Source organism: Haemaphysalis longicornis, unplaced genomic scaffold, assembly GCF_048455015.1.
Source record: "Haemaphysalis longicornis isolate Haplotype H1 unplaced genomic scaffold, Haemaphysalis longicornis Haplotype H1 scaffold_2, whole genome shotgun sequence".
In the NCBI taxonomy this organism is placed as follows: Eukaryota; Metazoa; Arthropoda; class Arachnida; order Ixodida; family Ixodidae; genus Haemaphysalis; species Haemaphysalis longicornis.
The window spans coordinates 194,349,709-194,363,412 of NW_027526295.1; the positions used below are offsets into that span (position 1 = coordinate 194,349,709).

A 13,704-nucleotide genomic window follows, 5' to 3' on the forward strand; every position below is an offset into this window, starting at 1 on the left:
TTTGCCCGTAATCCCACCTCTTCCCAGTTAAGCTTCCTAAATATATTTTCCAGACATGCTGTGAACAATTTTGGTGCTCCCTTTCTGATCGTAAACTTTTCGCTTTTCGTGTGGAGGATTTTCCTGCCCGTACACCCCTTATATATGTCGTCTAGGAGTCTTATGTAAGTCTCCTCGATTCCCTGGTCTTTTAATGCTTCCAGCACTGCTGCGGTGTCTAGCGAATCGAACGCTTTTTCATAGTGTATGAATGCCATGTGAAGGGGTTTATTATACTCCGCTGATTTTTCAATTGCTTCAGTGATGACATGGATGTGATCTGTCGTCCTTTTCTAAAGCCGGCTTGTTCCCTCGGTTGTTGGAAATCTAGGCTGTCGCTTATGCGGTTAACTATTACCTTGGTAAACAACCAACACACCACCGAGAGGAGGCTGATCTCCCTTCTTGTGGATAAGAACCCCCCCCCCCCCCGTAGGTGCGCTGCGCCACTGCTAATGGTGCTTTACATTACCTGCTTGTAGGGAGGCGGCGGCAGCAAAGAGACGAGTGCATTGAACCTTCGGGTCGGGTTATAACTATGCGAACTGACCCCTTCTTCTGGCGGCTTTTCTGTTTTAATCCGGTATTCAAATCCATCCACGCTCTTTCTCCGTATTTTTCCACGAACAAGCGCCCTCCCGTTCCCCAACGGCGTGTCGAGGGAAAACATGAAGTACAATGGCTAATTGTGTCTTACTTTACCTGCCAGTGGCGAGGCTGCGGTAGCGCAGACACAGGCGGCGGCAGCAGAGAGACGAGACGAGCCGTTTGAACCTTTGGGTCGCGAACTGACCCCTTCTTCTGGCGGCTTTTCTGTTTTAATCGGGTATTTAAATCCATCCGGGCTCTTTCTCTGTATTTTTCCACGAAGAAGCACTCACCGTTCCCCATCGGCGTGTTGCGGGAAACGCATGAAATACAATAGCTAATGGTGTCTTACTTTAACTGCCAGTGGCGAGGTTACGGTAGCGCAGACACAGGAGGCGGCAGCAAAGAGACGATAATTGCCTGGTGGGGTCATTCTCCCCACGCGAGAAAGCGGCAGAGGGGCGCGCAGCTCCAAGTCAGTCTGGTCGGAAAAGGGGATTGACTCGTCACGCCGTGGCGGGGGAAGCACGGCTTGAGAGTGAGTGGAGGAGACAAACTAGAAACGACTGCTATTGATCCTTGAGGAGTGCTACCGAGGCTGAAAGGCGACGCCGAGCTTTTTCTGTCTTATCAGTAATGCTTGTCAGTAAGTGACGGCGGCAAGCGAGGTACACCAGCTTTTGATGGGTGAAACTGAAGAGAAACCGGCGAGCAGGATTTCGTATTTGTGTTGCACCGGAAGGGGCGACGGAGCGGACAATGTTACCATGCACCAGAAGCCGAGGCGGCAGACAGACGACCATTCTTGCGATGGATGACCATAGCTCTCGAAAGTACGGAGAATTCGGCGCGTCATCGTAAAAGCCACGTGGAAGACCTTAGGTTAACGCACCTACCGGCATGTGTGGTGGTTTGGCGGCAAGATAAGCCGCCAAACGATGCCGCGCCGCCGTGCAGAAGCGCCAACAACAGTTGTTCTGTGCCACCCGTTTCTCCCCTCTATTCCACGTCTTTGTCGAAACCGCAGGAGCGTTCTGTGTACATTATAGGTGTGCAGTCCTCACGTTCGTGCACGGCGTGTTAGCTCTCTGAAATGGGGAGGAACGGAGTGTTTCTATGTAAAACGCGTATGGCGGCACTTTAGCTCAACGCATCCAGCGGCATGCGTATTGTGGCGGCGGAAGGGCTCGCACGTGGGCCAGGTCCTTTAGCTTTAAAGAATAGCGCGAAAATAGCGCGAACGATGCCGCGGCGGCGTTGAACATCCTGTAAGGTGCTGCAGTGTGTCCCCCCCTTCCTCACCTATTTCCTGCGTTTTTTTCTAACCGGCAAGGGCATTGAGCGTAAGTTTGTTGTGGGTATGCAGTCTTGCAGTGCGCCCAAGGCGTGTCCCTCTTTTGAGGGTGGTGCAGCAGAGAGGGGACCTGTCACTTTTCCGATGGGACAGCATTGTTTGCGGAGACTTTCTGACGTTGGAAACCACGAAACGATGGGCAGATTAAAAGGCCCTGCGGCGGGTCACAAGGTGTTTAAATAAGCAAGTTCAGCTTGTGCGAAGCTGCACTAGTCCTTCGCACAGGAGGCACGACGGCGACCGGCCCTACTACCGGACCGGCAGACTGCGCTCGCTACGGTATGTACCGTCCTTTACAATTATTATCAGTTCGGTAGGCCTGTTTAGTCTTCCTTTTTTGGACATAGACAATCAGTCACTTATACACGCTACGCTACAAATTCACTAGGCCCGTTGGCGCAGTTTGTGAGCAAAATAGTCGTCATTTTCCATTTAGGCGTTGGAAAGGATGTTCTTATGAATTTATCCACATGTTGCCCTTAATTCTTGAGACGCGACAGCCTGTTCTGATCGTATGTTCTACTTCCTCCAATCAGCATGTAACGGCTTTGGCAGTACTTTTAGACCGAGTTTACTACATAAAGATCGGTGAGATACTGTAGGCTTTTAGAAGCAAGATGCATCCGCGCTAATACCTTGATGGACGTGAACGGAGAACGAAAAGAAGTTATGATATAAAGTTCTCATTAAAGAGCATTGCTGGTACCCGGTAAGAAAGTCGAACGTTATTTAGCTAGGTCATGAATTTTACTTGATGTTTGTTTTTATTTCTTTTGACGATTTGATATTTACGCTTGATGTAGAAAAAGAAGACTGTTTCCTTTTGATCGTAAATCTTGATCGTAATCTTCTTGCACATGAACTGGAATTCTATGCTATTCGAGGTATGGCTTTCAGCCTTATTACATTATAATTTAGTCATCGTTCCCAGTTTGTGACAATAATACAATTGCAAGTCGGATATTCAGGAAACATGTTCTGGTGTTCCCCAGGGCAGTATTCTAGGACTGCTCTTATTTAATATTTATATTAATGACATTGTGCAGATAGACCCGTCAGTGAAGTTCGTAATTTACGCCGACGACACGAGTTTGTTTATCGCAGAAGAGGCTAGCGAGAGATTACTCCAACGAGGTAATGAGGTCGTTGAAAAATTAGCCGTATGGGCTTGTTGCAGTGGGTTCAAGAATAACACTGAAAAATCTAAGGCAGTTATTTTTGGTGCAAAAGGTGAATATGTCAATAAAAACCAATATTTAGTTTTAAATGCGTGTCCTGTAGAGATTGTAGTCAGCTTTAAAAATCTTAGGAGTAGTTTGGGAACACATGCTTTGGGAATTGCACGTTGACCAAGTTGTCAACAAACTGTCGAGAGTAACGAGATTGCTTTACAAAAATAGTGACCTATTGCGGACGAATACAAAGCTACTCATTTATTATTGGCTGTTCCTGTCGTACTTAAACTGTTGTTTTCTTGTTTGGGGCCCAACAACGGTTACAAATATTCCTACAATATCTAGGTGCAAAATAAAGCTGTTCGATTTATACCCGACGTTGCAGCAGACAAGCCAACTAGATCTTTGTTCAAATAGTTTGGTTTAGTCAACACGAACAATTACTATAATTACCGTTTATGGAAGGCGTGGGTTGCTGAAAGAATAAGGGAAATGTTTTCTATTTGTACTATGTCCAACCTAACCGTTAAAGAGCATTCCTACAACACGAGACGACCTGATTATTAGACTCTCCGTCCCACTAGAACAAATTATGACGACCACTTGATGCAAAACATTGTCCCGAAACTTTGGATGAGCAGTGGAAATCGACTTACATTCAAAGATGGGCTTGATTTGTATGTATAGCGTAGTGTTTGAGCGCCATTGTCGCTAATGTAGCGTTTGTTTTTAACTTTACCACCTTTCTTATTTTTTTCCGTTTCCATTGTTTGCGAGTTGTACATCTCCAATGCAAGTATTGTATAGGTGTTTGTAGCATGCAAATTTTGGTTTTTCTCTGATGTGAATAGCTTTGCTTGAATTATTTATGATTTCACTGTTGTACGCCATTTTCTTTTCTCCGAGTGGGAGAACTTTAACAGTTTGGTTTGTCACCGAAGCATCCCGTGATTTTCTCACATATGTGTTTTTATGTTAATGTTTTTAATACGTTTTCTCATGTGGTATTACAACTATGTAGCTGCTGACCTCGTAATCGGGCGGGGGGAGGGGAGCAATGTCAAGCTACGAATGTTTCTATTTGCAAACATTAAATAACGTTTCTATGTCGACGTCTATGACAGCCACCACTTGGGGGGTCTCGGGGCCTTTGGGCTGTCTTTCAGATTTTTTTAAATAGGCCATAAAATATCCCGAACCCGAATTACCGAATTAAAAATACTTCCTAGCTCTCATATTATAACAGCCACATGCTGCTCGACATTTCCTAATACAAATGCAATTTAAGTTCCCATTATTCAAATTGATATAGCCCTCGGATTATGGATCACCGCTTTTCTATACAATAAAATATTTGGCCTCTATATTTTCTTTCGTACTGGTCACAAACTGTTCAAAACAGAAAAAGAAACAGGACAGAGGTCTATCAACGCTGAGTTTTGTTCAGCTCGATCCATGTTGCACTGTTAGTGCAACAAAACCAAACGAACTGGGGCATTGATCATGCCGACGTGTGTTAGGTGTGGGCAGCGTCAACTAACGGCTCTTTTATTTGATCCCAGCCCTCACGCAATGCCCGGCTCCCAAAGAAAGATAAGTGGTTTCTTTCTACCAGCTCCAAAGCGTGCATGCCTTGGAAGCAGAGATTGTCAAGGTATAATAATGCACAGATTTTTGTATATAATCACGAGTTCTGTTTGTGTGAATGCCTCCGTTCAACAATTCTCTTTGCTTCTACGCTTTTCTCTGTCGCTACCAGATATTTCTTCTGAAAGACCCGGCCTACAGTGTCATCGCGCAGAGCAAGGCACAGGCCATGATGGTAATAATTGATATTTCATTGATACATTTTTGCATTTTAAAAGTGGCATTTTGAGACAGTTAAGGACGGTGCGAATTTTGCAGAAATTGGTCCATCCCGTACCGACAACACGACCGCCGTTGTTGCACAACCATTACCTGACGACAGCGCCCGTCCTCCGGACCTGTCACCACTGTCGACTGATTGCTCAGCGGGTAAGTAGTTTCAGTATATCCAAATTAAGGTCATGCCTATCGGTTATGCCAATAATACTTTTTTGTTAGACATAGGCTAGGGAAAATAGTGTAAACTTGATTTAAAAACCGAATAGGAACAGAAGAAGCAATGAATGCCTTTTATTTCATTTGTACAAGCCCAAACATCGCGGCCTGCTAGCCGGACGGAAGAAGCAACCAGCTCGGACGAAATGAGCAATCTGCAATCGCTCGCCTTCAAGAATTCGAGAGAGAGTTCAAGCGAGGACGAGTCAGCGCTGAACGACCATCCGTCACTTCCGGCAAAAAACTACAGGTTCCCAAAAAACCAAGGAGGTAGATCATGTCAACGTGGCTGGTTTGAGCGATTTTCTTGGCTGTCATACCAAAGCAAGAGCGACTTAGTCTTTTGTCAAGAGTGCCGTCGACATTTCAAGAAAAAAGGGGACAACACTAGAAATGTGGAGCGAGCTTTTGTTAAGACTGGTTTTAACAACTGGAAAAAGGCCATCGAAAGGTTCAAATCGCACGAAAAGAGCCAATTTCACGTTGACTCCGTGAGCCTAAACTTGTCATACCAGAGAGGCATTCCTGTTTTGAGTCTCCTTTCGCAGCAATGCAACAAACATCAGGAAGATGCCAGGGCAGTACTTCGCGTCATAGTTAGCTCTGTGCGCTATCTCTGCCGCACAGGGCAAGCTCTTAGAGGACAAGGTAAACTGGATGGAAATTTTCTCGATTTGCTTCATGAGAGATCAGAGGATGTCCCGGTCCTTAAGACGTGGATGGCTAAGAGGGACAAATGGGTGAGCGGGGACGTGCAGAACGAGCTTATAGAAATTATGGCGCATACCGTACAGCGAGAGATTGTGGAGGACGTGAAATCCAGCCCGTTCTACGGTATCATCGCTGATGGAACAACGGATGTGAATGGTGACGAGCAGTTCACCTTTTGCGTGCGGTGGGTGCAGAGCAAGACCCTTGAGCTTCGGGAAGAGTATATTGGCATGTACAACGCGCCCGACAGCAGAGCTGAAACTCTATACTCTGCCATCAAGGACATGCTTTTGCGCCTGGGCCTAGACTTTCACTGCGTCCGTGGCCACTGCTTTGATGGGGCGGCAAATATGTCCGGTCGTTTTTCGGGTGTACAAAAAAGAATTAGCGATTGCGAACCGCGTTCTTTGTATGTCCACTGCAGTAATCACTGTTTAGATCTTGTACTGCAGGAGGCTAGCAGGAGCTGCGACATAATTGGAGACGCTCTTAGCACTGTTAAAGATATTTCCAACGTAATCCTCGACTCCAAAAAGCGCAAAAGTGCTTACGCCAACATAGTAGTTTCTACAGGGGGCGAAGTAGATTTGGAGAACGGTTCCAGGCCAAACAATTTACTGCCGCTTTGCCCTACGCGATGGACCGTTAGAGTTAAGTCCATGCAAAGGTTTCTTGACAACTACGCTAGGGTACAGGAGACGCTCAAGGAGCTTTTGGAGACACCAGGTTCAGTGACAGATGGCAGCAAGGCCATTTTCAGGGGTTACTACACCCTTTTGCAGAAATTTGAAACGTTGTTAGGGATCAACATTTCCATAGCTTTTTTCGGCCCTTGTGAAGAATTGGCAAGGGCTTTCCAGAGCTCAACATGTCGAGCGGCGGGTGCAAAAGAGGCTGCAGAGGCTCTCCGCGAGGCGATCTCTCGGCTGCGCTCTGATGCCGCGTTTGAGGAGCTGTGGCAGCACACGAGCACAACTGCAGCACGCCTACGCCTGAAAGAGCCTCGAGTGTCCAGGCCGGCAAAACCGCCTAGGCGGTACGAGGCGACTGACAGGCCTGTTCAGCCAGTTACACTCGACGTTAAAGCAGCACTGCGCAAGGAGTATTTCGCTGCTGCCGATCGGATTATGAATGAAACGCAACGGCGTTTTGAGCAGCCGGGCATGTTACAGCTCGTAAAACTGGAAGGCATTTTAGCCAGCGCTGCAAGGGGAACTCAGTTCACAGCTGATGGGCTAAAGGCGTCTTTGGGAGTGCATGCAGTAGATTTTGACCTGTGCAGACTCTCGGCGCAGTTTCTGCTTCTACCAACTCTTCTACACGATGCCGATTCCACCACATCCCTGGGCATTTTGAAGATGCTGCAAAGCAAACCGGAAAACATTCGCGAGCTAATGGACCAGGTCGTGCGGTATGTTCAGCTTTTGCTGACCATACCTGCATCGGTCGCTTCTGGGGAGCGCTCTTTTAGTGCTCTGCGCCGAGTAAAAACTTATTTGCGCAACCGAATGACCCAGAAGAGGTTGTCGCATCTTCTGATTTTGAACATTCATAAGGAAAGAACGGCGGCCCTCAGGTTAGAGGACATCATCAAAGAATTTGTGAGCAGAACAGCGGAGCGAGTAGCAACCTTTGGTCCCGTCTAGCTGTCCGAAATGCCTGCTGCTTTTGTGCATTTTTGACATTCATGTACAGTCATGGTCACATGAAGTGCGAACACAAAATTATGAACAAGAACACGCAAAATTGAAAAATGCTGTTCTTGGAGGTCCAAAAATGGCGCACTGTTGGTATATTTTGAAAGCCACATTTTCCATCTTTGTTATTGTTATTAGGCCACACATCAATGTGACTTGCATGGAGAGAAATCGCGCTATTTATGTGTTCTGGTTTATATTATCCTGGTCGCGTTTCATTTGTCCGTGACTATACATACATGTATTATAGCGTGCTTGTTCGTATTGTTGCATTTCCATTATTTTTATGTCATGTTTTTATATGCGTCAATATACAAATAGAAACAGACCTAACTTTGCAGGATGGCATCAAAGAACTTTGGAGATAGCAGCAACCTTTGGTTCCACCTAAGCCCCTATAGCAATAACACCACTGACTGATAAGTGTGATGCTTGTGTGCAATATTTCCAATTGTATGTATGTATTATAGCGTGGCTGTTTGTACTGTGGTATTGCAATTTTTGTATTTGTATTACGCTTGTTTTCTGCGCCATTGTATAAACGTACCAAACATTCTGTTGCTTAAATAATATGTCAAATGCGAATAAATATGTGGTCACTGAAAATTCACTCTATTTTCTGCTTAATAGTACGCGGCCTATCTTGACTAAGATGGCCACTCGCAACACATTCTCTTTCTTCCCCCTTCCCCATCCCGTTTATTTTTTATTCAATGAACGTATAATAAGCACAATTTAAAGTTAAGAATAACCAGTGGGTAAAAAAAGATTTTTGCACGTGGTTAATAGAAAAGAAGTCGATTTTTTTTTCTTTCTAGCGAAACTCTGATTTTAATCGCGTAAAAATTTCGAAGTACATAAAAAAATAAAAAAAATTGCTTCAGCCCCCCCACTGAAAATATAGTTCCGGCGTCACTGCATTTGAGGATGTCAAACTTAAATGTAGCATGACAGTAACTTCTGTGGTGTTTGTGGTGGTGCATGCAAACCCAGAATTGAAGTCGAGCCTCCCGAGACAGCTCCTGGAAACGTTTTATCATCGTCTACGAGTGAACTGTGCATACACAAAAAGTTACCGATTTCGCCTTGGAGCGACGCCAAATCCGCACTGCGATAATTGTTGTTCTGTCGAAACAGTTCAACACATTTTATTAGAATGTGCCGCCTACATAGAACCGCGATCCCACTTCCTTGAAGGCATTCAACGTCTAGAACAGGGACCAATAACTCCGAAGATTATTTTAGGGCCATAGATTTGTACCTCGAAGCAGCGCCAAGCTCTACGGAGTGTGTTCTCTTATTTGAATGACATTGGCCTAATTTCAAAATTATAAATTATGCGGCCCAAGCTCCGACAAAAAACCAAATCTGTGTAAGTCCGCTATCGCGCCAAGTCCACGACAGCGTTTTCTTTTCTTTTTTTTTTCTGCCCAGCTCTTTCTCGGGCCTTTTCTTCACCCATCCCAAAACCTCAGCAGAGAAGCATGTAGGCGACTGTAAACGCCGGCAAACCTCTCTGCTTTTTCAATAAAGCGCTCTCTCTCTCTCTCTCTCTCTCTCTCTCTCTCTCTCTCTCTCTCTCTCTCTCTCTCTCTCTCTCTCTCTCTCTCTCTCTCTCTCTCTCTCTCTCTCTCTCTCTCTCTCTCTCGCTCTCTCCATGTATCCTGGCCTCGACTTCTTCTCGTTCGTCTTCCCTTTAAAAAAAGAAGAAATCACGAGCGGAAACAGCGACGATTTGCCCCATAAGGGCCGCTGCAGAAATTACGTGTGCGACAACGGAGTCGCTTGAATGAGAACAACTCTCCTCCCTTGAAAGCGAACTTTTTCATTTCCGTTATTCTCGTGAGCGTGCAAGGGGGCGCACCAATTTTCGAATGACTCCGAAAAGGAAACCCGGACATGCTTTGTCTCTGACCCCTTGCTCAGCCAGCTTCCTCGTTTCCAGATTTGTGCTCCCTTTTGTTGCTGCCCCGGCTGGTATTCGTGCAGGTCAAGTATGCGTACCACCGTGGCGCTGCGAGCAGCTGTTGCACAAAGGACGTCGGGGCAGTGGCAACAGCCGCAACGGGCCCGCCGGCTGCGGGAGCGAGTCGTTTTCATTTCACCGCTCGAGCGAGAACCGAAAACGAACTCGTAGAGAAACGACGGCGAACGCAAACGTAAATGCGGTACAGACCGTCTTGCGCTTTTTTCTGGGTGCTCTCTATGTTGCTTTTTTCTCCGCTTCACCTCTTTAAATTTTTAGGTAAAAGACCTGTTTCCACCAATTGAGCGCAGCTTTTCTGTTTGTTGGGGATTTTTTTTTTTTCATTTTTGTTGCTGCTGCTGCTTCAGGGATGGACCCACCCAAATTCACCATTATTCTAATTGGAAAGATATCAAGTGCATGGCTGGGAGCCAGACACTTCATAATTGTGAATTTCTTAAGGAGAAAAGAAAAACACCGGTGGGCTGATAGTGTCGTTGGCATTCTTTCGTTTTATCTCCATCCTCGTGACCCACCGCGGCTGTGGGCGTCGTTTCAAGCGGTATTCCTCGGTTATTTCTCCAGAGTTTTTTTTTTTTTTTTGTCATTTGAGTAACTGGTCGCTGCCTGGAAGCGGAGGCATATGTGCATGCGGTCAGTCGGGCACCGATGCAGCTTGACCCGCGCACGTCGACATTGCGCCGCTTCGCCGCGTCGTTCGAGGAAGGGTTCCTAACGAAGTGGGCCATTTGACATCGTGCACCATTTCTTCGCCGCGGTTTCGTCCTTAATTTTCCTTGGATTTCGCTTTCTTTTAATGGCTCCGTCATTTTTTGAACATCTTTAAGAGCACTTTGCGATGAGAGTCCGGGGAATTTGTGCTCTAAGGTTCGTTGCGCGACCTCAAACATACATTCTATGCAGACGACCTTACTCTTTGGTGCACATCTGGGTCTCCTGGGTCAGTGCAGGACACCTTGCAGCAAGGTATCGATGCAGTAACTAGGTATCTCGACACAGTAGGCCTGTCTTCCGCACCTGAAAAGTCCAAATTGCTGCTCATTGCGAAAACTCGCTATCAGCGCCAACACAGCCACCTGATCTCGCTCACAGTGGTAGGTCACCCCATCCCTCGCGTAATATCCTGCCGATTTCTTGGACTGCACATTCATGAGTCATCTAATCAGGCTAATGTGGCTACAACAGTTAAGGTTTGCCATCAGCTTACGCATCTAGTGTGCCGCATTGTCAACAAGCACGCGGGGCTACATGAGGGTCAAGTTAGGCAGCTCGTACATGCCTTAGCTCTTTGCGCGAGGACAGGCACGCCTGTACTCCTGTAGGCAGGTGATGTACATGCCCTTGAAGTGATAACAAGCAAACTTCTCCTCTCCTAGACAACAAATTTGACAGTGCGCTATATTCACAGAGGAGCGTTTTGAGAGAGAGAGAGAGAGAGAGAGAGAGAGAGAGAGAGAGAGAGAGAGAGAGAGAGAGAGAGAGAGAGAGAGAGAGAGAGAGAGAGAGAGAGAGAGAGAGAGAGAGAGAGAAATAAGCAGACGGACGGACAGACGGGCAGACGGACGGACGGACGGACGAAGAAAGAGACTGCTTAAAACTTCAGAGATTGCGACTCCATCCACAAATGACTAGGATAGGATAAAAAGCTGACTGGCAAAGTTAAGCAGGTGAAAGTCGAGGACGTATTTAACCGTATTTAAGGAGTCCAATATTTCATCCTGGCGGCTCAAAACCACGCGTAAAACATTTCGAAACTACGGCGAAGATTGAACAAGACAAGACCAGTCCCGCCAGAAAAAAGGCAAGATCTATTGCGAAAAGCACGCTAATGAAAACAAACTCCGAATAAACAGAAGAGAGTGGGGATGACATGTCGAAAAAGCCTCATACGATAGTGATAAGGTGAGACTTGAGGCACCTTGGTCTGCTTACGTCGAAGGCAGAAGCCTGGCGTACTATTGTGGCGGGTACATTTCTATACACGTCCACCCCTCGATACAGCAGCCACGCTATTTCACCGTCCTTAATTCAGCTTAAGCAACCTTATTCTTCTTTTAGCTGAATTCTACCTTACAAACCAGTACTATCATTCACTGATCAACCATTATTCCCCCCTAACTCATCTTAATCCACCTTAATCAATCTTAATTCACCACAACCTACCTTAATTCGACTTAATTTCACCATACTTAATCATTAATTAAACTTATTAACCACACTTTTTCTTTAGTCTCGGGAACAGTAAGCGATTACGTCTGTCTTGGGCAAGTCGTATGTGCTGATCCAAATCATGAAATGAAAATTATCCACACAATAAGCATTGGGGCGGGGGGGGGGGGGGGGGGCTGCGTTTGGTAGGAATTCCAATATCTATAATAGTAAGCTTCCTCTATCACTCAAAAAGGTGGTATAAAACCAATGCGCTTTTCCAGTAATGACATACGGGGCAGAAACCTGGGTCTCACTAAGCTACTTGAAAAGAAACTTAGATCGGCCCGACGGGCTATGTAAAGAAGTGTGCGTTGGGACACACTTAGGGATAAGAGAACACCTTAGGGACAAGAGAACTCAAATTAAGCGAAGAACATGGGCATGGGGGGTGACGTCTTGCGGATTAGGGACAACAGGAGGACCATCAGTGGCTACCAAGAGGACCAGAGTGGCTACCAAGAGACTCTGAACGCAATAGTGGTCGGCCAAGAACTCGATGGAGAGATGAGCTACCAAAATTCGGCGGCAATAGGTCGACTCAGCTAGCACTCGATAAGCGTAACTGGAGATCTTTGGGAGAGGCCTTCGTCCTGTAGTGGAAGCAGAAAGGATGCTGCTGGTAATGATGAATCGCTAGACATTAACAAACTTTGGTAATCATTAATCATCTCTTGTACACGGCTGGCATGTTTTCTTCGCTTCTGGCCTTCCTTGGCTTCCATTCATGTCGACGCCTGGGTCATTCGAGGTCACCTTCCAACGAGACGTATCGGGCTTTTGCCGTAAACTATTGCGTGACTAGCGATTTTACAGCTCGCGCTTAAGATTACCGGAGAGGCAGCCGTAATGAGAGAGTACCAAGTAAAATCAACAAGTGGCGCTTTTATAGCCGACAACTTCGGTGAGGGCAGTTTATGCCGCATGAAGTTCTACTTTTTTGTCAACTTGAATACTGCCTACAAAGGGGAAAAAAATAGAACAGATGAATTCGGGTGTTTCTCAGCGGATGTGAATGATGTGCCGACGCAATCGCCTAATGATTACTCACCTTGATGCGTCAATTTGTCGTGCTTCAAGAGATTACACTGTGTTTCCAATTTCCTTCTCTTATGTCCTCATGACACATGTCCTCAAAAAGCACATGTTCTCATGACAGCCATGAAGCATAGGAATAAGGGCACCACATACACAGAGTTTGAATTTTTGTTAAGTAAGACAGTATTTTTTCATTAGTTGTACGTGTTAAGGAACATGCTACGCATGTTCGGTTCTGGTTATGCACTCGAAGATATGACTCAGAAATAAAATCGCTCGCAGTAATCCCAGTCTCTTTCTTCTCTCCCGTGTCTTGTCTGTTCTGCGCTAACTTTGATTACGAATGGACAATAAAACTCGAGAGGGGAGCGAAGAGTACACCGAGAATTATTAGTGAAAGTGGATAGCTTATAAAACAGCCATCCGTCGTTCTACAACTATTAACTGGCCATCTCTAACAAAAAAAGAAAGAAAACCAGGCCATCTCCACTAACGTGAAACCTGGGGAGGGGCGAATCATGCAGTGTATAAGTGTATTTTTGGAGCCTCGGAATTTTCGCCCACGGAGATGAAATCGTTGGGAGGTAGAGGTATACAGCTTTGCTGTAAACATCTTGTGTATTTGAGCACGGAGTGTTGTAGCGCGAGGCGCTGAAAAGCGAATGTCCCGGTGTTTTAGTACCGTGACTACATGAAACGACGACGACGACAACAGGAGACGCCGACAGCCCGAGCCCCTAAGTGGCTTCGCCTCTAACACGCGCGGGCTGCTCGCATTTCTCCAGTCCGCACGCAACGATCGCGGCGCTCGGCCGTGTACGCGTG

The 13,704-nt window shown here is 46.2% G+C and overlaps 1 protein-coding gene across 1 annotated transcript; it reads left to right on the plus strand.

Moving 5' to 3' along the window:
- The first annotated feature begins 5,785 nt into the window (after nt 1–5,785).
- LOC144169731 (zinc finger MYM-type protein 1-like) lies at nt 5,786–8,252 on the plus strand. The gene has a single exon (XM_077699056.1). The coding sequence runs from the start codon at nt 5,958–5,960 to the stop codon at nt 7,593–7,595; it is 1,638 nt and encodes a 545-aa protein (XP_077555182.1). The 5' UTR covers nt 5,786–5,957; the 3' UTR covers nt 7,596–8,252.
- The last annotated feature ends 5,452 nt before the right edge of the window (nt 8,253–13,704 follow it).